The sequence below is a fragment of the Hippocampus zosterae genome, chromosome 5, assembly GCF_025434085.1.
Source record: "Hippocampus zosterae strain Florida chromosome 5, ASM2543408v3, whole genome shotgun sequence".
Lineage (NCBI taxonomy): Eukaryota > Metazoa > Chordata > Actinopteri > Syngnathiformes > Syngnathidae > Hippocampus > Hippocampus zosterae.
In genome coordinates, this window is record NC_067455.1 from 6,125,699 (window position 1) to 6,152,018 (window position 26,320).

Genomic DNA, 26,320 nt, shown 5'->3' on the forward strand with positions numbered 1-26,320 from the left:
CAGATTAAAATTTTATATTTTTTACTCTTACAGTAATTAATTGAGTTACAGTAAAATAGTTAAACACTATTTTAATTTCTCACTGTGTAAAAAGCTCTAAACCAAAATGTTTTCATATTTTTTTGAGACACCAATTTGCACCATTCATTAATTTTTTTACTAATTTCACAATTCTAATCTAAATTCCATTAAAATGTTCACTTGTGACTGCTCTCTGAAAATCTATAAACCAAAGTAGTATTTCCATATATTTCCTGAGATTATTTATTTCAGTTTATACATTTCTTGGAGACAGCTTTAAAATGGGAAATGAATTTCTGAGGGCTCGTATATAAGGGCTGTCAATCTCACTCACTCACTCACTCACTCACTCACTCACTCACTCACTCACTCACTCACTCACTCACTCACTCACTCACTCACTCACTCACTCACTCACTCACTCACTCACTCACTCACAGTGGATTATTGTTCCACAAAAATATGTCCGGTGTCAGTGTGCCTCCCCACAAAGGAAACCAAAAGTTTTCCAAGAGCCTTGTTCTCGGCCTCCTAATTTTGTATTGTGATCACAGCCACTAGAGGGCAGCAAAGCACTCCAATGATCTGCCAAACGGATAAAACGGGCCCAAAAAAAAAAAACATGACCGCCATGTGAAATATCTTTGTTGTGTTCTAAGGGGGGCAGCCCGGTAGACCAGTGGTTATCACGTCGGCTTCACAGTGCAGAGGTACCGGGTTCGATTCCAGCTCCGGCCTCCCTGTGTGGAGTTTGCATGTTCTCCCCTCCGCCTGCGTGGGTTTTCTCCGGGTGCTCCGGTTTCCTCCCACATTCCAAAAACATGCGTGGCAGGCTGATTGAACACTCTAAATTGTCCCTAGGTGTGAGTCTGAGCGGGGATGGTTGTTCGTTTCTGTGTGCCCTGCGATTGGCTGGCAACCGATTCAGGGTGTCCCCCGCCTACTGCCCGAAGACAGCTGGAATAGGCTCCAGCACCCCCGCGACCCTAGTGAGGATCAAGCGGCTCGGAAGATGAATGAATGAATGAATGTTCTACGGGTTGAGATCAATCACTAATGAAAAGCAAAACTGATGTGCGTTAATTTCCGACGACGGTAGACCCCCGCATACTCCCGGTTTGACAGCCTTGGGATTCACCTAATTGTGGATGTGTTTTCCAATAGTACGGTATTTCAGTATACACTGCACATATTTTTTTAAAAAGTTGCACTGTATTGAGTGAAAACATAATAAAAGAGAATGTTTAGAAATACATTGGCTTTATCTGATGCATACTTTTAAGTGATGTGGCCGACGCATTTAATTGTTGACCAATAAAAGTGAAAATGTTTTTTACATTTTATCATTTGTTTAATGCCTGAAGACCTATTTTTTTATAAATTTCAACCAGCCATGATAAATACTTGTGCATAAAAAGTTGACAAAGAATGACTCAAATGAATTTCAATATATTACTACTTTAAAAAGCTTTATAATATACTATATATAGAATATTATATATACTGTGAATTTATATTTTATTTTATGTTACACCATAATGTATTTCATCAAATCTATTTGTAATTTTTTTTTTATGAGACACTTGGTTGAAGTTCGTGAGATTTCAATTTTTCATAAATGGAGTAAAGGCGCGCGCGCGCACACACACACGCGCGCGCGCGCACACACACACACACACACACAAAGATGAGCCAGGACTTCTTGCATTTTTTTTTCTTTTCAATTTCTCTCCGTGTGCACAATCACATCATCTTCACAGTACATTCTCGTCTTTGCACCCCTCCCTAAATAAATACACCCCTTTTGTCGTGGTGCGCAGCCGGCCGTGCACAGCAGGGCCGTAACAAACCAAACGGGAGGGAAGGCGGGCGGGGCAGATGGAGTGGTGGAGTCAGAGGGTGGGTGGTGATTGGTCAATAAAAGGAGTTGGGGACATAAAGGGGTACAAATGTCACGATAAAAAGAAAAAAAAAGTGACAGGTGAGATAAATGTATTACAAATGAGATTCCCTTTTGTCCCATCAAGGAATTGCGGTTGGTCCATGGTGATTGGTAAGCGAATGAGGTGTTGGAGAAACATTGGCCCAAAAAAAAAAAAAAAAAACCCCCCCCAACAGCCAACACTACGAAAATATCAGAAATGTAACATGGACTCCTCATGGACACACACACACACACTCGCACACACACTCGCACCATCATAATTATTATTATTGACAATATATCCTACTATGAAACATTCAAGAACAATCACTACAGTCATTATTGGCCACCTGCCGACAGCCAATCGGGGGGCGTGGAGGCCGGGACTTGGGCAATAAATACTGTAACGGTCCCAAGTTGCACGCTTGTCTTCATGTCCCTTATGTTTTTTTTTTTTTTTAACATCAAATCCCAAGATTTACGCCAACTTTGGAAAAACAAAAAAGTGGCGTGGGAAGAAAATTCCGTGAAGCGGGCTTATTGGAGGGCCCACCTGTGGGCCTCCGTCCGAGTTTTATTGCTGAGTCACCATGGGGGTGATGTGGTTTTCAAGTCCAACAGGTTGAGGAGGCGTGTGGGTAATGTAGTTCCCTGTTATGTTTTTTGGGTTTTTTTTTTTTTGAACTGGTGGACCATCCATGTTGTTGGGTGGGGGTGGACAGTACCGTACAGGATGGGCTCATGCATCCGTCTCAGCCGGTTGGTCCTGGTTGACCCCGGGGACGGCGATGCCTTGGTGGAGTTTTTCGAGTGACTGCTTCATCTGGGGAAAGAGCAGAAAAAGAAAAAGTTTTCCTCGGGTGCCACTGATCATGTGAGGACGTCATTTTGATTCAAGTGATCTAAACATTAGCAGTGACAGGCACCCCCCGCGACCCTTGTGAGGATTAAGCGGCTTAGAAAATGGATGGATGGAAGTTGAGGCCCGATGCTGTAAATGCACTTGACTGTGAGGGTGGGCTGGCTGACTCCAAACGTGTCGACTTGGTTCAAATTGCTTCTTTACTGGAGCAGCTAAGAGAGAGTCGCATAACTCCGATCACCGCGTCTGATCGAGTAAATATGCTCAGAACGGGCGTATATGCTCCGCAAAAAAAAAAGCGCTACAACTAATTTGAATGAAAGGTTCGTTTTGTTTTTTTTCTGCAAATTTTTGCCATCTGGTGTAATGTCTAAAAAGCTTCGAGGACCAAGGTGAGAAATTGAACAGTTGGCCATTTTGCAGCAATTCCCAGGGCTCGTACGGTGATGAACTACGACTAACTCCAGGAATTCCTCGAAATGATTCGTAGACGAGACTGTGACACACACCTGGTCAAGAAGAGCCACAGACGACTGCAAAATCTGCTGCCACTTGCTGAGCTGCGCCTGGTGGAACTGTCTCTGCAGCTGTAAGACCTGAGCCCACTCTCCTGCTGTCTGAGGAAGAGGACTGACATAGGAAAAATAAAACCATTTTAGGAAAGTCCACTTTTTGCATGCCTTATGTTTTAGATGCAGATTGTGCTTTCCGCCATTTTGGGCAGTAATTTTAATCGAGTGTTGAGCTCACCGTCACAGTGGTGACTTTTGACACGTACCTGTCTGTCAGCGAGTACGAGTGCCACGTCTCCAGTGTGTGGGCAGCCCTCTCCAGAGCGTACAGTTTGTAGAACAGCAGCATGTTGAGCGCCACCAACACCACCAGACTGGACAGAAACACGCATGTTGGATAAAGAGTGTTTGTCAATACACTTTGCAAGGAAACATTTAAGGCGCTTCTTTTCCACCAAGCACAACGATGACATCTGCGAGAAATTGACGCTGACCCGAAAAAGGTTTGTAACTGCCTACACATGCCACAAGATGGCGACAAAGCGTTATAGACAATTGCAGCTCCTCCCCCGCATTAATGGCAACGTATGCATCGTGTTTTCCAGTTAATTAAAGACATATACATTTTATTTGATTATATATTACCTTTGGCACAGTGGGGATCAAATTGTTATTAAATATGGGTTATTATGGTGGCTATTTTTCTACCTGAGAAGCAAGACACCAGGTTCACGAAAACCGCGCCTGCGCTGTACTCTTGACTTGAGGTGCATTCAGTGACCGCTCACAAAGTACGACATTTCAAAATTAAACAGAAAAAAGTCACTGAATACACCAAACAGCGATATCTAGTATTTAAGCACATTGCGAGGCGTACGTGGAAACCTACTTCTAATTTATTTGCCGTACCAAAATCAAAACAGTCGCATCTGAACTGAAGTTGCAGTTGATTTGATCACCAAATAACGTAAAATTGGTTCTGGGAAAAAAAAATCTGTGAATAAGTTTGCGGATGCTGAAATATGAATACGCTAAATTGTTTTATATTTCAAATACTAGGTTTAAAACCATATAAAATAAGAGAAAATGTGAAAAAAACATAGCAAATATTATATATTGTAAATAATTGCCACTATTGAGGAAACTTAAAAAAAATATTTAAAAAAAACACTGTGCATGTGCTTGGCGGAAACTGATTTTTTTTTTAATGTGTGCATGATAAGCGACAATGATAAGCACATGAAAGAGGCTCACAAACACTGCGCTCACGTCACAAGTGGGACCTTCATTACAGGAAACATCAATATGTTTGCGCTTGAATGGACTATGAGCCTAATCACTTCAAGTCAGATGTTTCCTGTAAAAAAAAGTGTGGCTTTGCAGTTGCAGAGGAAGTAAAAGCCTTTGATACCATACCTGATACAGATCCTACACACGGGTACAAAGTGGTGCGCAAGGAGACACAAAAAGAGAAGATGTCGAGAAAAGGCACCATGAAGTGTTAGTATGCACAAAAGCCATAAACGTTCTGTTATTTATCTATAACTGCTTCAAACAAGGCTGGTCTGTGTTATGTTGTGTGGTCGTTAGTTTGTGTTAAAAAATTCTTATAAGGTGAAAAAAAAATGGTTAAACATTACAGAAGTGATTTACTTTTCCCCCTAGATTAGATGACTGTTTTAAAAATCGAGTATTTTATTTTGGTAAAATAAATAAATAAAAATGATTTATCGCATTGTTTTTTTTTTAAATACTATTACAGAGTCTGTACCAATACAGTAAATATTTTATCATTTTTAAATTAATAAAATTAAATTTTTGAAAGAAAAATGAAAACTTGGTGTGGGGCGGTAAATGTTTGTGTGTATGTGGGCGTAGCAATGAGATGGTGTGGCATCGATTATCAATATTTATAGTTTGATCAAATAAGAAGCTGAACATCAACATTCCATCAACATGTTTAAAAAGATGATGAGTTTGGTCATGTGACGTCCGTTACTTCATTCGTCATTTCAGCACTTGGATGGAATCAAATGATTGTGTTGCTACTTACATGAAGCTGACGATGAGGAGGATCGTGGAGACGCTGTTTTGTGCTGCGCCACGTGCGCGCTCTCCCAGCATCATATACTGAGCACCTACAAAAAAAAAAAAAAAAAAAAAAAAAAACTTAAATAAATAAATAACAGTACTGTAAAAATAATGAATTGTTAGAGCGGTACACTAACCGGCGTCCCTGCGCTCTCGCTCTTCACCGACACCCCTATCCCCTCGCTCGGCGGCGGCCCCGCCATCCCGGTCCCCCTGACGGCGTGAGCAGGTGCGCTTGCGTCGCCGGAGGGCCGGCGGCGTCTTGGTGGCCTCTGCGGCGCTGGTGGCGTCCCTGGACGTCACCACGGTCACCTCAGACTGAAGCAGCGTCTCCAGCTTGCACACCTCGCTCTCTGCCGAGGAGCAGAACGTTTTGTTTGTATGGAAATGATTGTTGGTGATGGTACTCATATGGCCATTTTGACCCTCAGAAGGCAGACAAAGTGACTGACCCATGTGGCGGTAGTACTCCTCAATCCCGCTCCATGTGTTCTTCTCAATCAAAGCTTTGACCAGACTCCACGGCTGCTTCCGGTAGCAGATGTCGGATGAAACTCTGGAGCAAAAGCAGCAGAACTTTGACAAGGGTGTTGCATGGTACTTTAATTATGAATCGTTATGATTTGTAGGAAAATTGTGACTTTTATTTTGTATGATTATAATTTTTTAATATTTCCTTTAAAAAAACACATTACGTTTCATTTTAAAAATATATATATAAATTGTCTTGAAAAAAAATCCAACTGCTCATTGTTATGAAACTGCCAGCTTATTTTCAAAAAAACTACAAATAGTCTTGTATGAATGCAACTTAAAAAGTGAGTGGAAAATGTGAATTTTTACAAAGTTTTCAGGGAAATATTAACATTCTCAAATTATATTTTCAGTAAAAAAAAAAAAGACTCGTCTCATACAAATTACTTTTCCTCTTATGACTTCTATTGTTAAAAAAAACAACAAAAAATATTTTCTCTGCCACTTTAAAAATAAGACTTTTTGTCCTAATTAGGGAAGTTCAATACTACTCCACCCTCAACCCCAGACAAATGCCAGTCCGAGTGAGTGGTCCTCACTGATAATTTCAGTACATGAAATTTCATTGAACACATTCATTCATCTTCCGAGCCGCTTGATCCTCACTAGTGTTGCGGGGGGTGCTGGAGCCTATCCCAGCTGTCTTCGGGCAGTAGGGAGGACACCCTGAATCGGTTGCCAGCCAATCGCAGGGCACACAGAAGCGAACAACCACTCACACCTAGGGACAATTTAGAGTGTTCAATCAGCCTGCCACGCATGTTTTTGGAATGTGGGAGGAAACCGGAGCACCCGGAGAAAACCCATGCAGGCCCAGGGAGAACATGCAAACTCCACACAGGGAGGCCGGAGCTGGAATCGAACCTGATACCTCTGCACTACACAATGACAACGAAATGTGAACAAGACCTGTCTTTCTAACACGGATGATGTATTCACCAGTGCAGCGCCAAATACTGCTGAAATCTGAATTATTTTTTTTTTGCCTTAGGTATCGGCAGGCGGCATGAGTACCCGATGCCTCAAAATAAGACCGGCATCGACCCGAGACATCTACCTGCTATCTGTATTAATGACTCAGATTAAAACGTTTTTAAAAAACTGAGAGAAAGTCACCTGAGGCGGCTTTTGTTCTTATTGATGGAGGTGAGGCAGTATCTATGCACCGTGTAGAAGTAGTCTTGATATGGGATACCCGACGTGATCACCTCCGAGTCCACCACATAGCACTCGCCCTGAGCGCTGTTCTTATGCAGAGTCTAGACCCAGAAAGATATTCTGTTGAGCATTTCTTCCGGGTCACCATGACAACGCTAGCAATAGTATAATCCCTATTACACGCCAGTATCACAGTTGTCATTTTAGAGTAAAATTACCGTTCCTTTACTTAAGGATCAAGGTCACACACGGGAGCTGAGAAGAAACTTTTATCTTCGCTGTGATGATCAGTCCAATCGAGTTCTTACCTGCGTCTCTACCACGGGGGCAGTCTTGGGCCCGAGGGGATTGTTGAGAGCAATGGTGTAGCTGAGCACGCGGCTGGTGGTCCCGCTGCTGCCGTCCCGCTGCCACTCGCCCACCGTCAGGTCTGCGAGACGACGGACAAGTAATGGAATTACACAAAAGAAAAAATTCAATCATCATAGGAAGTTTTCTATATGAAAAACAGAAGGGCTTCCAGCTGAGCATGGAATGCTGGGTGAAAAGGGGGGAGTCGGGTCGGTCTCTACAAAGGAACGCCCCCACCCCCCTCCCGCCCCAATTAATGTGACACAATGTTCCTCAGCAGCGGGGATGATGCCCCTCTGGTCAAATTCACTCATGCCGTCCTCGTTTGAAAGGAATGAAAGAACGCTCAACAAGTGACAATGGAGGGAGGCTAAAATGGCATGACATGCATGTATCCACCAATTCTCATAAAAATCTGACTTTATTCTTGACAACCTCTTCTCCCTCCTCAAAAAAGCAGAACTTTGTTGTAAAATGACAACTACTCTCATACAATTGCAATGTAAAAAGAAAAAAGTCCTCAAAAATTCATATTTTTGTTCTTTTATCTCAACAAAATTACCACCCCAAAAATTTAAATATAGAACAATCCTCAAAAATGTAAAAAATTCGCAATATTACATTTTTTTGTTTTGCAGTGAAAACATGTCCATTAATTTCTCTGTACCACTCAATAAAAGAAATACATTCTTCTCGTAAGATTGTGAAAATTACAGCTGCCCTTGGCCAATTACAACTTTCATTTTCACAACTTGATCCAGTAAAGTCGCATTTTTCCCTCCAAAAATTAGGACTCTCTTTTGCTTTATTGACATTAAAACGTTTTTCTGAAAAAAAAAATCTCATAAATGACTATTGAGAAATTCAACTTAATTCTATGAAAAACTGTTTAGGTAAAATTAATAAATAAATACAACTCTTCTAAAATCTCTATAAAAGTATGACTTGAGTTATTTGATAATGTCCTTTAATCAAAGAAAAATGCAGAAAAATCAAACTATCCATCCACAATCGGAACCATCTAGGGTCACGGTAGTCTCATAGAATTAACTTTACTTAATTGATAAACTGCGACTTTTCCGAAACAAACAAACAAACAAATAAGAACATTGGGTAAACTGATAAATCATAGCTCAATAACGTTTTTTAAAAAGCTTGCAATTTTTCCTCCTGGTTTAATCTTAACAGAAAAAAACCCCCAGAAGGATATTGCCTATCCCTAAATGTTTAAATATTAACTTCAACGTTTACACTCGTGTACTTCTGTTGAATCGTATAGGAGCAAAAATTGCTTGCTGTCTCTTTTCAATGTCAAAAGGCTGAAATTAATTGAATAAACCGAAAGAAATTAAAATAGACAATTATTTTAACAAGTTATTAAGTGTGCTTCTGCAGTTACAATGTGGCTTCATTAAAATTGAACGAAAATCATGAAGAATCAGGTGCACATCTGGAAGGCTTGACGTGGGATTGTGTGTGCATGTGTGTGTGTGTGTGTGTGTGTGTGTGTGTGTGTGTGTGTGTACCAGTGAAATGTCGCTGCGAGAAAAGGTGCTGGATGAAATGTGTGTCGGCAGAGAAGAGCAGATCGTGCAGCTTGTCCACGCTCATTCGTACGGCGGCGTTGACGTGCAGCCGCCCGTTTAGATCGGCGCAGAACGACTCCACCTCACCTGCAGGTTGGAAGGAGAGACATTGACATTGAACAACGTTTACAATTGTTGTGGCGCAAATGGAAACCAAAAACGCTGTCGACGCAGCGAGATTAAAAGGAGCCACAACACTCACTCTCCTCCTGTGTGTCAGACGAGTTGCTTGGGTCGGTGGGCAGGTCCTCATCGTTGGTGGCGTCCAATGAGGAGAGTGTTCCAAGGCTGGTGTTGGGAAGGGCCAGCATGTGATTGGCTGACTCGCAGAGGCTGTCCCCGCCCTCCTCTGGGTTCTGAGGGGAAGGGAATCAGGCCATTCTCATATGACTTTGAAGAGGAAGTGAAGCCCATTCGCAACGAGTTGGCACTGAGAGTGAGTGAATTGTGAGTGTAATCAAAAGCACAGCAGACACTTCGAGGCAAACTCTGGAACACATTGTCCTTGCTCTTGTATAACTTCACTTGTACATTATAGTAAAGATTACATTTCAAATGAACCACCATCACAGAATAGTGCTATGCAAGTTTCATACTCTTTCACTTTCTTTTTATTTAATGATCCTTTTGAGGGCTAAAATAGCCATTTTAAGGACGTTTTCTCCATTCAGCAGGGGATTCATGTTGGATTTAATGCCCGCTCAGCAATATGCGGGCTGAACAGAAAGTCGGATATCACCGAGCTGGTGTTCAAATCATTGCTGCCAAAGGAGGGCCACATCTTTATTTTTAGGGGCAATCAGCTAACCATTTATTTGACATACTGTACGTCAAAATGTCATTTTCCTACCCGTTTTACAGGTAGGAAAATGACAAAAACTTGAATTCATTCTCAAATAAAGTACACTTAATTCTCAAATAAAGTACACTAAGAAAAATTAAAATTTAGAAAATATAAAATTTCAATTTATTTTCAAATAAAAAGGATTTTAATTGATTTTAGAAGCTTTCCCTTAACATTAAGGACAATTAAGAACAGAATTTGACCGCTTCTTTTTTGGGGGGATTTTTACTAACTTTAAGGACCCGTGGGAACCTTGAAATGGCCATGAGGCGATGTTCGTCTGTCTCCGAATTGAGATCAGAGCTGCTGACCAGAGCAGCGACACAATGCGCTGAAATCCAGAACCAAGTTGAACAGCTTCCAGGAAATATACACGTATGACCACCATGCATCCCATCTGGCATTCGAAAAGAGTTTATGGTGGGGACTGTATAGCCACATTCTCCATGCTTACTATTCCTTGGACCAAACTGGTATATGGGAGGTACTCATTTCTTAAATTAAGTACTGTGAATGATAGCGTTCATAAATAAATAAAACCACTCACAGAGGCATTGGTGGGCGCGGTGGACGCCACTGAGCCATGAGAGTTGGGCGGGCTTGGCTCAGGGGGATCCGAGCTGAGCCGCCGACCCGACAAGGAGGGCACCTCAATGGGTAAGCAGCAGGCGGTGGAGGGAGGGGACGAGCCCACGGCGGCGCTGGTCGCCGACGGGGGGCTGGTCTGAGCGCAGGGCACCAGCGGAGGAGGGGAGCTGCCCGAGGATGGAAGCGATACAGAGCTCAGGTCCAGAAGATCAGTGACGGATACGGACTCTTCTCCAGGCCTGGGACAATGATAGAACAAGGTGACACATGATTCACTAAATAATTCTGCAGAGTGTGTGTGTGTGTGTGTGTGTGTGTGTGTGTGTGTGTGTTTTTGCTGCATACTTTGTCACGGGAGCTATAATACATATTAATTAGAAGATAACATTTACTTAGTTACTAAGCCACTCACAGCAGGCCATTCATGTGTTCGGCAGTCGGGGAAACGTAGTCGTCGTCCTCACTGGTGAGGCCCAGCTCGGTGCCGTAACACTGGTGCACGATGTGCCACAATTCTTTGGGGGACAACGACTGCAAGCATAGAGACAGAAAATATTACATTTCACATAATCGGGCCATTTCGATCAAGTTATTAAAGGGACTATGAGCTGCTGTCAGGGGGTGGTACCTTGTCCATCAGCGCGTTCTGCCACAGGCGGAAAATCATCATAAAGCTGCGATCCCGCGCCCCAAATGAGGTGAAGAAGTGCTGAGAATTTCAATGGGAAGGAAAGGAAGGATGAAAAGGTCGGTTGGCTGGCTTGTGGAGCCGACTCAGCTTGTTTTTTTTTTAAGACTACACATTATAAAGTAAGCGTGTGTGACTAATGGCCGACCTTCTCATTGTCCGTGCTGATCTGGATGGCGTTTGGAATGAGCTTGGCGGTCTTCTCCTTGGTCATTGAGGTCACGTCTTTCAGCAGGATAGTGATCTGCAGACACACAAAAAAAGCAGCCATTTGTATAAAACCCGCTGTACGGTTGACTTATTTTCCATTTTGCCCCGTGGAAAAGTCTGAGTTTAAAAAAGAAAAAAAGGGGGCCTGTAAGGGAAAGCAAGCAAATAAGTAATTTTCCTCTTCTCATGAGTTGTAAAGGAAGCCTTCCTCACACCCCAGAATAAAAATGTCAAACATCCACCAACTCGGAAGTAGCCTGCTGTCCAAGTTACAAACGCAAACAAATTATTAACTCTGGTTGCCGCGTTAGCTCCATGACCAGCGCTCAGAAATGTTACAATCTTTCAATCGTATGTTATCCACAGTGAAGCAGGAAGTAGCCTACTAACTTAAAATATCGTCAGTTATAAGGATTTTTTTTTTTACAAAATGACACCATTAGTCATTCCCCGTGTTTGACAAAAATAGTTCATTCTTATGCTTTTGAATCATCCTCCATGAAACAGTGACTAGCCTACTAGCCAATATACACAAAAAAATGGCAATTAGTGTCAGATATCTTCCAATTTACCACCAGAAATCCAGTAAAGGCTCCTGGCTTAGGATTTAAAGAAATAATCAAACATTCTAGTGGTCTTAAATCATCCTCCATAAACCCGAAGCCTACTAACCAATGTACACAAGAAAATGGCAATTTATTCCACATGTTTTTTGCTTGTGTCATAATGTAAGTATTATCCACTGACCTAGACAAAAAAAAAGAACATTTCTATGGTCTTAAATAATCTTGCCTGTACGAGGAAGTGGTTAATTTACTTTTTGTTCTTTTTTTTTAACTCCGGTAGTGTTTTTTTTTTTATTTTAACTTTATCAGCACTGATCTGCAAATAATTCGAAGCTGATGCTTACAGTGGTTTCCCAGCGGAAGATGTTGCTGTAGAAACACAGCCAGTTCTCAGACAGATACAGGCGTCCCTGGAGCAAGATATCTTTCTGCAGCGCGCACGAATAATCTGCAGGAAAAGGGTTGAGGAGTTCAGCATGACCAAACCCAAAGCCCGAAACCTCTCCGAGTTTGGGACGTTTCATTACTTTGTACTCACCCACTATGAGCCGTTCCGTGTCCGGAAGCTTCTTGAAGATCTTACGGAAGTCCTCATTCCGCTGCTTATACGTGGGGCTGAGGACCTGAGGAAGAGGAACACCAGAACTATGGTTGGTACCAATAACCTCATGTTGAAATGAAGACACCCATAAAGAAACCAAACGAGATACTCACATTGTACCAGCTTTGCATTTTCTGCAAAGACATCAAACACAACTATTACAATCATGAATGTCTGGGTGGAGGAGGAGTGGGGGGGGGGAATCTAATGAACAATCAATGTGTAATGTAAATACATTTCAGAAGATAGTGATTTTTATTCAACTTGTGTTTGTGCTACCGTGACCTCCATTTAGTCATCATGTTCAAATATAACAACAACATGGAGCGTGCGTGACCTTGGCATTGCTCCTGAAATGTCGGGAGGCAATCGGGTAGGCCGAGGTAAGCGATGATGCCGACGGTATGGACGGCAGGGGGCTGTCTGAGCCCCCGCCTCCTCCTCCTCCTCCTCCAACGCTCTTCTCCCCTGCTCCCTCGCTTTCGCTGGCCCGGCCGCCCCCGAGCACCCGCCGCCGCAGGGAGGGGGAGCTGCCTGGAGTGCTGCGTGGAGAGTTACTGGCCGTGCTGCAAAGAGAAAAGAAGCAACAAAAAAAAAACCACACACAACTAAATGTGAATTTTTCATAAGGCAGCAAAGAGCAGACGACAAAAAGGCGTCGAGGGGGGCTTCCTGTTTGACAATAGGCATGCTGCGGTGAACTGAAAGCAAAGGGAAGGCCACGAAGGGGGTGGGGGGGGGGGTTATCAGCTTGAACCCATTTTGACTGATAAGGTGGCCAATGCTGCTTTCATTTGGGAAGGCACAAATATTTCTTCACATTTGGGGTCTATACAAAACACTGAGAATAAATCAGCTCAATCATTAACAGTCAATCTAAGCTAAACATTTTTTTTTTTGCCACAACTACATCATGAATTTTTGGCGCAAACACAAAAGAACAGCGTAACCAAATTGGAGCATGGTGGTGGCAGGATGACATTTTGGTGATATTTTTCTTTCGCTGCAACTGGGGCTTTCGACAAAGTAGAGCGAATTGTGAACTTCCAAATACAGGTCAGTGTTAGTACAAAATCAGGAAAAGCCGAAATGAATATCTGAGCTTTATTCGGTATTAATCAGAGGAACTAAAATGTGACAGGTATGCACAGACTTACAGACAATTCACGTCTGGATGTGACTGGATTATTGAGAACACAGCAGATCCGAGCTCTGAAAGGCTGTGAACACTTTTGCACATTTCCCCTTGTGCAAAGATTTTAAAACAATTGGCTTGTACATGTGATGGGTCACATTAATATTGGGAAAAAGTTTTGAGTTTTAATTTATTTTAATCCACTATTTTTATTTGTTTAGTTTGTTTTGTGACCACCTATTTGTTAGTACAATTTGAATTACACGGTATACAATCTGACTGAGTTTACGTTGACAGAATACAATAAACAACCTGCATGTGCAGACACCCAAATTGCATGAAAAAACTACACAAGAGATTTGCAACTTAAACCTCAGAACGGTGAGGCTGAGGACTCAACCACCGCACTGCCATTAACACTTGCACAGCGCAAAAACCAAAAAACATTTGAGCAACTACGGCATCAACATTCAACATGCGGCGTAGGTCAGATACTTTAACATGCCAAGAATGAACATTCATCTGACACAATATCAGCCACAACTGAGTAGGCTGAGATCCAAGTCAAAAATTGCTGCGTGCAGTGTAGATCGGTTTTAACATGTCAATACAGTACCATACATTCATCTGACTCAATATTAGGCACAACTAAATAGCCCGAGATCCGAGGCAATAATTCTGCTGATTTGGACTCAAGCCATGACAAATGTCATGAATTTGAAAAATAATTTAATATTGTGCATCACCGCATGATTGCTCTCTTTTTGCCTCGCTCCATTATCTGAAACGATTACTGTATCCTCACTAGAGTCGCATGTTAACAACACTTACAAATGACGGAATCCTACCACGTTCCGTAACATTAGCCTATTGAAGGGATTTATTGATGAGAATCCATGTGAGCCTTTGTTTACAACCTGGTCCAGTCTCCAGTGACACAGAACTACGACAACCACCGCACAATTCAATATTTATTTTCAGTAATAACACTAATAATCATCATTTATATCACCTCTGTAGTGTTAACTGATTCATTCGGGCAGCGGGGGTGGGCTAGCGAGTTAGCAACGCGGCTAAATTAGCATCAATCGCTTTAGGACACCGGGATCGGAGAAGCCAACAAAAACACCCGAGAAGGAGGCACAGTGACAGGGGGGGGGGGCGCTCGGTGAGAAACGACCGCTTGTGGGTGGATGAAGGCTGCCGTGCCCGGCGGCGAGGGACTGAGGGGAGGGTGAGACGGTGACCGGATGACCGCTGAGCGACCGGGATTCACTTGAACACACCGCTAGCGTTCTGTCCGAATAATACACAAGAATGGCTTGAAATTGAGGCAAAATGTTCATTTTCATCTTAAACGCACGCTAATCCTAACAAAAAAGCGGACATTTGGAACGCCGCTAATATCAGTCGCCGTCGAATGACTTACTCGAACATGTCATGAGGCGTTCGCGGTCACAAGCGGGGGTCCGAATGAAAACAAACGAACACCGCACTTCTCGTCGGTATCGCCAGGTTGGAGCGAACCTTCGACGAGGAGGCGAGGGATGCTAGTATCCCACCATCGCCGTCGTCGACGCCCTTCGCGGACAGACGACGGCTGCCTGCGCAGGATGAGCCGCCGACGAGCTGCCGTCCATCCGTAATCCCCTCAGCGCACAGATGGGGGAGGCGAGGCAGGGGGAGGAGGTGCGGCTTTATGGCCCGGAGGAGGGGGGCCTCTGATAAACATTTTGGTAACTGGGGGGGCCACAGATAAGAGGCCACTAGAAGGAGCTGAACGGAAGCTTTTCAGAAAATAAATGTACATTATAATCTTGAATTTTGATTCAGGACGCAGCTCATTCGAGTTTTGGGACACATGTCTGATCTCAACAAGCGACTTCTCGAAGGGGGAATTGGAAGGTGTCCCAATATTTTTGTCTAGACTCGACAGAGTGGACATGACAGCTACACACATCACTTCAAGAGGTTGCCGAGTCAAAGCTGCAGCGCATTTAAACAATGCCGGAAAATGCAAAATAGAGAACATTTTTGGGACAAACAATCCAATTTATCCAGTAATATTACAACTTCAACAAATCGTGCATTGTACCATTTTTTTTCATTAAATGGCAACAAAAAAAAGTCGACTGAGATGTATCATATGGTAGCGTCTCCTTAAAACAAGAAACGTAAAAAAAACATCACGCTTGTTCTCTGCTCAACTAAACTCCAAGAAGCTAAATTTTTCAAATCATATTTAAGGTTTCTTGTTATATTATGTTGTTCTGCTAAAATGTCACCATGTTCTTAAATGACTATTCACATAATTTTACTTTAATCCATTGTATGTCTTTTTCAGTGTGTCACCTATTAAAGACAAATTGTCAGTCACAATTTACTGCGATGTGAAGTGGGCCGACAACTGTATTCCTCTCCGACATCTTTTAAACTCAGTGAGCGCGACGCTATCATTTCACCCTCAATCTGTGTCTATCCCGCTGGATTAGAGCGCGTATCATAATCCAGCAGCCTCAGTCTATCTGTGTGTAATCTGCTTTAGCACCGCGAGAGTTGCGTCCAACTGACAGGAAACGATGAGCGCCTCTTCCTTCCTGACAACAGGCACGCATTTTTATTTTCAGATTGTGACAAAGAGAGTGACAATCACTTGGTACTGAGAGTGACCTATTGTCTATTTTTATTGTATTCATTCATCTTCCGAACCGCTTCATCCACACTAGGGTCGCGGGGGTGCTGGAGCCTATCCCAGCTGTCTTCGGGCAGTAGGCGGGGGACACCCTGAAATGGTTGCCAGCCAATCGCAGGGCACACAGAGACAAACAACCATGCACGCCCTCACTCACACCTAGGGACAATTTTGAGTGATCAATCAGCCTGCCGCGCATGTTTTTGGAATGTGGGAGGAAACCGGAGGACCCGGAGAAAACCCACGCAGGGGGAACATGCAAACCCCACACAGGGAGGCCGGAGCTGGAATTGAACCCGGTACCTCTGCACTGTGAAGTGCTAACCACAGGACTACCGGGCCGCCCTATTTTTATTGTAATTCACCCAATAGAGAATTTGGCTGCAACATGGAAGGGGGGTAGAGCATATCATGTGCGGTTTTGGTCAAGGTAGCGTCGTCGGCTTCCTCTGGGGTTCATGAAGGGAGAGAAAAAAAAGTCTTCTCAACATCTACTCTGTTTGAAGAAATATACAATGTGGCTTTTTTTATAGGCCTGTAATATGTTGCCATATCTATATAAAAAAATCTCTTCCAAGAAGCTTACAAGAAAAAAAAAATCTAAGCTGTCCCATTGTTTTCAATAAAATTGTAAACCCCATCTTAATTATCTATTATATGATGACCTCCAGTATATCGTGTTGGTTTTTGCAGGTTTCACAAGCACAAGATGATGTGGCCCTCCTCTCCCATTTTTCTGTACGTGGAAAAAGTGTGGACATCCCCGAAATAGGCCGATACATACTTCATGAGTTTAGAATGTATGGATTAAATAAAGTGGATGCACTAAAGAGGAGAGGAGGTGGATCGGGAAGTTGGGGGATCACCCTCACCATACAGAGCTTCCTGATTGGGCCAGCGTGACATCATCAGACGATAGGCAAGCTACCATTGGCCGAGGGTGATGTCATGATTCAGGGTGCGCGCGGAGTGTTCGAGCCCCACCTCCCACCTTATTGTGACGACTCAGTGAGCTGACAGTCAATCAACGTGTTGTTGTTGACGATAGTTTGAACAGGACGATTCATAAATAATGAGGCGCGCTTGGTAGCTATTAGCAACTGCGTCATGTTTGGTTTTCCTGTCCTCCATATGGGAACTCAGCTGAGGTAAGACACAGAATCCCCACAGAGCAGCAGGAGCGCTGACCGTGTAGACCTCCGGTTCCCAGCTGGCGGACCTTATGCACTGTACGGCAAAAGCACACTCAAGAAACCTCCCTCCAAATAAATGGAAATGAAATCAATCTGATGAAAACAGAAACGCAATACCAGAAAGCACCCAAATATTGCCCTGCGCGACAAATATTGCACAAATACAGTGGTACCTCTACTTATGAAATTAATTGGTTCTGGAAGAAATTTCTAGAAAATTTTGTAAGGAGAGACGCGTTTTCCATGTAAACGCCCTAATCCGTTCCAGGACCGCCCAAATTAATTCATGTTTTATAAAGCATAAACAAATACATGTTACCAATTTGATTAGTGCACAATAAATGAAAGTTGTCTATCATGTACAAAACAAGGAATAGAGTAAAGAATAAAAATGATGATCATTTAACTTTGAACTGCTTCCTCGTCGTTTTTTTGCCCTCTTTAGTTCATGTTCTCTCTCAGAAGTGGTTTTGGCCTGGAGTTTTTGAAAAGAACTGATCCAGGGACGTCTGCTTTTGTCGGCTTTTAACGATCATTCCAAAAAGTCCAAGGCAAACATCCGCATAGTGAACGACCGCCCGACTTGTGAACACTTTTTCTGGGTGATTGACATTTACGTAAACCTATCGGAAGGCCTCATGGCCCGACGGGCGAATGACGAGGACGATGCATAGACACATACCTATTTATTTATCTATCTACAGACATTGACACAAGCGGTAGAGTTCCCTCTTAGCCAATGGGATGCCAGGAAGATTCTCGGTAATAGCCAATGACAGAGCAGCTATAAGTATGTTGCGTTCAGGAAACTCGGAGCTGCTAGTATCAGACCGTACTGTATTTTTACCCTTCATATCTTGCCATTTCATTCGTAACAAGAGTCAATATTTTCCTGCTTCCCATTTTCGTAACTTCAATATTTCGTCTGAAGAGACGTTCGTAAGTAGAGGTACCACTGTACTCCAACCCTCAATAGTTGAACGCGCGATAACTATCTGAAAATTACCGGCCCGATCGTCAAAGTCTCATGTAATGGTCCGACATCAGCAAAATTAGGCCGATATTGAAAGCCGCCTCAAATGCACTAATGGTGTGGTTACTGTCACTAAACTCAGATTTAATCCCGATGCTTCAAGTGAAATGAGAAACAAAGGCAGGTTGGAGTAGCAGGAAGTTGTCGTGCATAACGATGTAAACATTTTGAGAACCACTCGTCTAAATTAGACCTTCTAGGGCTGATCTGCCCATCACCTCCTTGTAGTTCCGAGCTGCGGACTGTTGCAGGAGTCCGACACCGGCACACTAACCTGCAGCTGTCCCAGTCAGAATCCCTGCCCAGCAGGCTCCGGAGGGACCACCGAGAGCGGCGGCTAGGAGAGGGACTACGCGACCAAGATAGAGAAGGCGGCAAAAGGAGGTCACGGTCCTGCTCATCACTTCTTATCGGAGGGGCCTCTAAGGCAGAGGGCGCAGGGGCCATTTCCTCCTCAATTACGATCTGCGGGGTTCCGGACCGCTTGTCTGCGCTCCGCTTCTTGGTTCGGCTGCGGACTCGGTAGGAGCGCGGATGGCGGCCGGAGCGATACGGCCGGGGGCTGGGCGATCGGGACCAGGACTCCGTGTCGGAGGACGGGGGCAGGATGGTCAGCGTTGGGACGGCCCGGGGGGAGGACATGGTCATTTCCGGGAATGCCGATTTTCGACTCGTCAAGAGACAGGACCCGTTGAGTCCTCAATCGGGGAAAATTTTATCCTAAGGAAATAAATCATCCTTCAGAAATAAGTTCCTCTAAGGGTGTGTTGTGTTTGGGACATCCAACGTCTTTGCGTGCATGGTGTCCTCACAGCTCCTCAGCTGTCACATGTGCGTAATGCGTCTCATCTTTGCGAGCTCTGAAGTTGAACACCTGAGGGGTGAAAAGACTTTGCACTCAAAACGGACGATGTCATCTGACCGGTTATAAACGCAGAGCTTCAGATACAGAATAAGTCCATAAAGTCCTCCACTGAGCTATTTTATTTCACTCTGGTCTATTCATACCATTTCACAAGATAGGACACAGGGTGAACATTATGAAACAATTAATCTAGTAACTGAAATAATTTGATAAGATCAAACCAAAAAAAAAAAAAAGGAATAACCCCCCCACCCCCACCAAACTACCTCAAAGTTTTGCAGTGACCATTTTTGTGTACTAAAGTTACTGCAGATTCATGCACTACTTCGTGTCGAAATACGGTTGCTATGATGGTTGCAAGCCAGGCAGGAAATAGTGCCTAAAATTTACAGTAAATACATTTTTTTAAACAGTAAATATCACGTTGGAATGCAAGTAGTTTTTTTCCCCCCTTCAACACAATTTCTCGGTACTGGTGAAAATCTATTTAATTTAAAATAAAAATTTGAATCAACCCATGCATCATAGAGAGGAAAATTTGGGGATTTTTTGGGGGTTTGTTTTGGAGGGTGGGGGGGAGAGATGGATTTTAATCACGGGAAATTATGGCTGCTCCAACGCGTTGTCGTGCCCCCACAAATGGTCAAGGATAGACAGCTGTCAGCGTATTTTTAATTGTTTTAAGAGCAGACTTTCGCACAAGCTGCAGATGGTCACAACTGACACCGAGTCACTCAATACGCGACTTAACAGTCAGCTGCTAACCTGAGCCCACAGCAGCCAACGCCACACTATCAGTCAGTGACACCCGCATCACTCCAAGGCCGGGTCCCGCCTTTTAAATCCATACACAACCAAAACCACAAATATTAAAATAGAATGCGCTGATGCCGACACCAGGTGGACAAACATAATACCTCCACCTCACATGCACTTTGCGTTAAATAACACAACACCATTTTCGCCCGATTAATCAACATGCTCGCCGGTAGAATAAGTGATTCCAAAAATGTTCAATAGCTGCAGCCAAAGTTGAAAGCGATTTTTGTTTTTTAGATGTCACGCTAGCTAACATTTTCCTGGCTTTTCATTTTCCCTCCAGGTTAGCCGTTCTGTACAGACTGTGTGAAAGTGTGCAGAGTTGCAGCAATATCGGGCCATTATTGGTCTCTGGGTGAAAGGTAAACATGGCTGATTTACAACTTTTTTTCAATCCGGAATTTCTCTGAGGTCGTTTGGAAAAACTCTTAACCACGGGTTCCATGACATGACATGGATTTTTTTTTCACTTTGAAACCTTGTTCCCAGCTAGGAAGTAGTGAGACTAATGCTGGGATGCGGGAAATTTGAGAGCACCCACTTCCTATTGCGAGTGTTCCCTCCGATATTGATGACACTCTAAACAAGTCCAAGAAAGACCCAAAGTGCATGACGGCGATGCGGGAAAACACTCAACAAGGTCATAGGGGAACATTCCAGCAAAAAGAAGCAAAGACTCACTCACAAACACACACACCATTTTACATAACAGGAAATGTTTGACAAAAGGCACAAAAATACATTCACACGTTGACTATTGGGTGACCCGGCTTATGATTGTTTTAGACACACAAGCCATTGTCAGACGATTACTTTTGCCTGGAGTTGTAAAGCAAAGTCAGGAGCGCAAGATGCACAAATCAGCAGTTTGATGCAGAACAATTCCGACATAAAAGATGTCAAGTGTCCTTGCTTCAAGCTGTTGAGTGCCAGCCATTCCCAGCAGAAATTTACCATCATCACTCAACAAAAGAAATCATACAACCTAACTTTGCCTCATGAAAGTCTGCTAGCTTATTGCCGACACATTATTGTGAATGTCATCGCTAATGATATTGTGGTACATATGAACACTTCAAAAACTTATATTTGAACACAAGCGGCAACAAAAATAGAAGCGGACACGGCAAACAATGAGAAATGTATTTATATTTGTGTGCATTGCAAAAACTGACTAATATAGCAGCTTGGTCAAGTCTACTTTGTACTGGTTGTACGTCTGTACGTATTATAAGATAAGAAAATACTGCCCAAAGTGGCCAAAGGAAGCAGTACAATAAAAGCATGAAATTACATTGCATGAACGATTTAATTCTTTACAATTTATGTGATAGTTATTTTTGTGTTTCAATACTGTCAAGTGGTGTTTCTCTTTTTATAAAATACTTTTTGAGGGACTTTCTGGGAAGATGGATGGATTAATAATGTTTTCATTTTCTTTTGGAAAGATCATTTGAGATACGACTGAGGCGAGTTTAAGGGGTGAATACATTCGTACGTCACGGCAACACAGCTTTTGACTTTCTCCATATTTTTCTCCGTTAGCGACTTTTCATCAAATTGAAAAAAATAAAGGATTTCCTGGAAAACAAACAAACAAACAAAAATGAAGGCAACCTGGAATAAACTAAGATCAAGGTCAAAAGTTTGTGTGACTGGCGGGACACAGCCAGTCACAGCTACATTATCGCGCCCCACTGTTTGCTCTTGTGTTTGAACAAGAACAATCGTAGCACGGACATGTTTGACCAACGTAATCTTGCAAATAGACTTTCCAATCAACGCATTAAGTATAGCCCGCGTTCCTTTCCGCCAGGTTATTGTTTCAACCCAAGCACTAAACCAAAACGTTGCATTCACCCTCGGCCCCCTACCTGCCGTTGGACGAATTCCCCCCATTCCGGTGGTCGTGCTCGGCCTCGAAGACGAGCCGAGAGACGGCGCGCGACGTGATGTTAAAATCCACTTTTTCCACGGAGCACATCAGCATGGTTGTGCGAAAGCTCGCCCTGCCGACCAGGAGCGCATCCGCCGGTGCTAACCGTTAGCTTCCTCCGGGCAAGCTAACAGTACCAAGCGAAAGTTTCGGCCAACTTTTTCTTCTCCTAAGCCCCCGCGTCGACTTCTTTCTTTCGGGGGCCGGCTACCACCGTTACCCACCTCCCCCAAAAGACAGTAGACAAACTAAACAGCTTCAGCTTCTACCATTTTTTTTACATTTAAAACAAACACAGAAATAAAATAAGCGATTGCAGAAAAAGCTAAAACCAGAGTTAAATGGATGAGCTTATTGTTGTCGGTAAAGGGAGGAAGGGTGGAAGAGTGAACTCGAGTATTCGGCGTTTGTTTAGGGGGGACACGACGGTGAATTTGTAACTTACTTCTCATTTTAACTTTAATTACCGTGTATATATAAGTGTTACATAATGGTATTATGTTTTATTCATTAAATAATGATTGTGCAATCCAACAACATATCAATAGAGAGGGCAAAAAACAAAATATGAAGAAAGGCACCCCCTCTGACAAACTTTTGGTTAAGTCCGGGAAATAACTGTTCGCCTCAAGCCGTCTCAGTGGACAAACGAGCGAACGCGAAGATTAAGTCAGTGCTCAGTGGGGGACACAACCTTAAAATAACGAACTACTCAGCTTTTTTAACGTTTTGTCACCACTTGTGTTTTATGAATATTAAATTTAAGTTTATGGTAACTGAATCCATGTGAAATTAAACACTATAACATAAGATAAAACAAAAAGTAAAACGACAAGACAACCATCACCCCTCCTTGCAAATTTTGTAGTTCGGTCCTGGAAATAACAGTCTGCACTTTGCAGCAGCAAACCTCACCCGCTGTTTGAAACATTCGGCGTTTGTCTGATGGTGGTGGTGGTGGCGGCGGGAGAAAATGATATACATGGCAAAGTTTTAACTCATTGCAACGCATTTAATAAATATAAAAACAACGTGGGTGGTGTGTTTATAAACACACAATTGCAACGATCTAAATACACGTTATTCCTTAGAGCAATAGGAACTGTAACGACTTCGTAAAGTGGTTTTAATTTTGCTCTAAAACTAACTACGAATAGACAAGACCGGCGCCTCACAAGTGGTTCCAAATTGTTTGTATCACAGTACAGTACAGTATAAGTACTGTAAATGTACGATGCAGTATCTTGACCTAAGTGAAATGGCGACCCCTGGAGGTCATCCAGGGGTCGTGCGGACACTATAATTGCTACCCTCGTCACGTGACTCAAATGCGTGGCAGTGGGCCTTTGTCAGCCTACGTGGAAAAGAGCTTAATAAATTGTCTAAATGTGGCACTCACAGAGCCTCCTAAATGTCAACACAGTAGCACTACAACACACTGAAAGCCAAGAGATGGACAGCCACGGCGCATGGGCAGAATGTGGTCCCATGAGGGCATTTGATGGAAATACTCAAATTAACAGGACCTTAGACTGAGAACATATGTTATCTTAACAAGTTCCACCAATCAGTACAACCAATGGAGGACTTAGAGAAAATATTTTACCTCAACTTCATCACACTGCATCACTTTACATTCACCTCAACTTGTCTGATATATATTCTGAGAAAATTAACACATTTTCCAACCAACTATAAATATTTTTTTCTGCCTGTAATACATGCCTTTTTGAGAATATCCACATTTTCCTTTAAACAAATTCTTGAAGGATATGATTTTTTTAAAAAACGTATCAAAAATATGACTTCTGGAAAATGACCAAATTGTTTCTTGAATACATCGGAACATTTTTTTTATATATTTGACAAGTTCTGAAAAAGTTTTCCTAAAAAATATATACAACTTTGCTCTAAAACACTTTTAAAATCAACATTTAAAACATTAAAATACTTTTTTTCCTGACTAACTTTTTGGGGGAGACTTTCTTTTTGAAATACCCATTTTTTAAACAAAATTTCCCACCCCCCGTGAAATTTAATAATTTTTTAACAGTATTTTTTTAATCAGACTTTTTTATTTTCCCTAGAGACATTTAAATTTGTTTCTCAAAAACATTGGTTCCAACTTTTTTTTCTAAAAAAGAGATATGACTTTTCCTTTGTACAAGATTTTTTAAAAAACTTAAGGAAATGCCTTTTAGATCATTACAATTGTCATGGGTGTAACCAGTGGAGGACTTTATGGAAGAAAATCGTCGCTCCTCACCTTCATCCTGCCGCAGCATCACTTCATGTTCCCGTCACCTTGTCTGAAGGGGAGAAAATCAAACAAAGGAAGACCGGCAGGATGAAGTCGAGCCAAAGAAACTGAATCTAAACTCATAAATTGAGAGCAACAAAGACGAATATTCAAGAGAGTATTTTAAATACAATGTCCGATCTCCGTAAACGCTCAAGGCTCACATTCCAAATACGAGCACGTGTTGGCGTTTACCTGCCACGGAGCACAATTTCCTATTCATTTATCAGCAGAGCATCACAATGACTTGGCACTTTCCTTGAAGTCGGCGCGGCATCGTTCCCGACCTCCGCTCCACTCGGGCTGCCAAACACTCGGGAGCTGCTCCAGGCTGCCGGGAGGGCTGTGGAAACTCGATCTGTGCTAAAAATAAGAAACATCAGCAGCATTGGAGAGAAAGGATATATGTGTGTGTGTGTGTGTGTTGGCGGGGGTCGACTATCCCCCTCACACCACACACACACACACACAAACTTCAAGGCAATTTGACATCTGCCATGTGTGTGTGTGTGTGTGTGTGTGTGTGTGTGGTGTGAGGGGGATAGTCGACCCCCGCCAACACACACACGCACACACACACACACATATATCCTTACAAACTTCAAGGCAATTTGACATCTGCCATGTGTGTGTGTGTGTGTGTGTGTCCAATGTTTCACTGGTTTCCTCATTACGGCTCGCGGGAGACGAGAAGTGGCAAGGTCGCCCCCCTGCCCTCACCCTCACCTACACACACACACAAACACACACACACTCCCAGGTCATCTGGTTGCATCACATGACAACAACCCTGACCCCCAGTGGACCCACTGTACACACACGCACACACACACACACACACACACACACACACACACAAGCGCGGTGACACACGCGTGACGAAAGCTTACAAGGACTCCAAACGTCGCGTGCTTATCTTTATTTGATGAGCGTTTACAGTTAATCACGACACTGCACGACACTCGTATCATCCACGTGAATCTTTCATAAACTGAATGAGGCCTTCACTTCATCTCTGCAATAGCAGCTATGACAACAACAACAACAAAAAAACTGTGAAAAAAGAGTCATACATGCTATTCCAAACAAAGGAATTTTCGAGAATCTTCCATTTTCATTTTTTTGAACGAAAATGCCCTAGATTAACATCCCATAGGGGGTCAAAAGTTAATTAATGGTCAATAGCTTCTGTCCAAAGTGCCATTTATGACCCCTAGGGGTCAAAGTTTATGATAAATGGCTACTGGCCCTTGTCAAACATGAGATTTATGACCTTAACAGGTGAAAGGTTATGATGAATGACATCTATCTTCTATCAAAAATTGGATTAACGTCCCCAAAGGGTTAAAGGTCACTATGGCATATATCTGTAGCTTCTGTCAAAACGGAAATGACGACTTCCAGCAACTGTCATGATGTGGATAGTCAAGTCAAGTCAAGTCAACAGTATTTATAGAGCACTTTCAAACAGCCATCGCTGCATACAAAGTGCTGTACATGGAGCGATTTAACATACACAATAAACAGTAAGACGAATCGGTACTAAAGGCGGTAGAAAGCACCAAGCAGTAAAATCAAGAACAATATCAAGAAGAATAGATTTATGACCCTGACCAAACATCAACACTGAAGGGGCTTAACACAAAAGTATATCACACAAATAAATAAATAAATAACCTCGTCGGTCACATTGAGGTGCAGGGGGGGGGGGGGGGGGGGACATTCCGCCGATAAGCTCAACGATCATGTCACGCTGTTGACGCTGTTAATAGTTGATGCGGTTCTCATTAGGCGCGTGTGTGTGTGTGTGTG

General features: G+C 42.9%; 1 protein-coding gene and 1 long non-coding RNA gene across 5 annotated transcripts; one reads left to right on the top strand and one right to left on the bottom strand.

Moving 5' to 3' along the window:
* Window positions 1–1,822: 1,822 nt before the first annotated feature.
* On the bottom strand, window positions 1,823–24,897 carry gramd1a (GRAM domain containing 1A). 4 transcript variants are annotated; one of them, XM_052066660.1, is made up of 21 exons: window positions 24,704–24,897; window positions 24,476–24,582; window positions 18,864–19,463; window positions 12,874–13,102; window positions 12,650–12,670; window positions 12,474–12,558; window positions 12,280–12,383; window positions 11,308–11,403; window positions 11,100–11,180; window positions 10,884–11,002; window positions 10,431–10,710; window positions 9,242–9,395; window positions 8,980–9,126; window positions 7,411–7,532; window positions 7,061–7,203; window positions 5,863–5,966; window positions 5,548–5,763; window positions 5,373–5,457; window positions 3,586–3,693; window positions 3,317–3,437; window positions 1,823–2,768 (listed from the first exon to the last, which is right to left on the bottom strand). In XM_052066660.1, exons 3-21 carry the CDS (start codon window positions 19,235–19,237, stop codon window positions 2,685–2,687), a joined length of 2,673 nt encoding a protein of 890 aa, XP_051922620.1. In that variant the 5' UTR covers window positions 19,238–19,463; window positions 24,476–24,582; window positions 24,704–24,897; the 3' UTR covers window positions 1,823–2,684. The 4 variants fall into 4 exon arrangements, with proteins under 4 accessions (XP_051922620.1, XP_051922621.1, XP_051922622.1 ...); XM_052066661.1 differs by lacking the exons at window positions 18,864–19,463; window positions 24,476–24,582; window positions 24,704–24,897 and adding an exon at window positions 22,148–22,592; XM_052066662.1 differs by lacking the exons at window positions 18,864–19,463; window positions 24,476–24,582; window positions 24,704–24,897 and adding an exon at window positions 15,101–15,361.
* Window positions 3,585–5,510, top strand: LOC127601435 (uncharacterized). The gene is made up of 2 exons (XR_007962556.1): window positions 3,585–3,711; window positions 5,379–5,510. It is a non-coding gene; the product is annotated as an uncharacterized LOC127601435 (long non-coding RNA).
* Window positions 24,898–26,320: the final 1,423 nt, after the last annotated feature.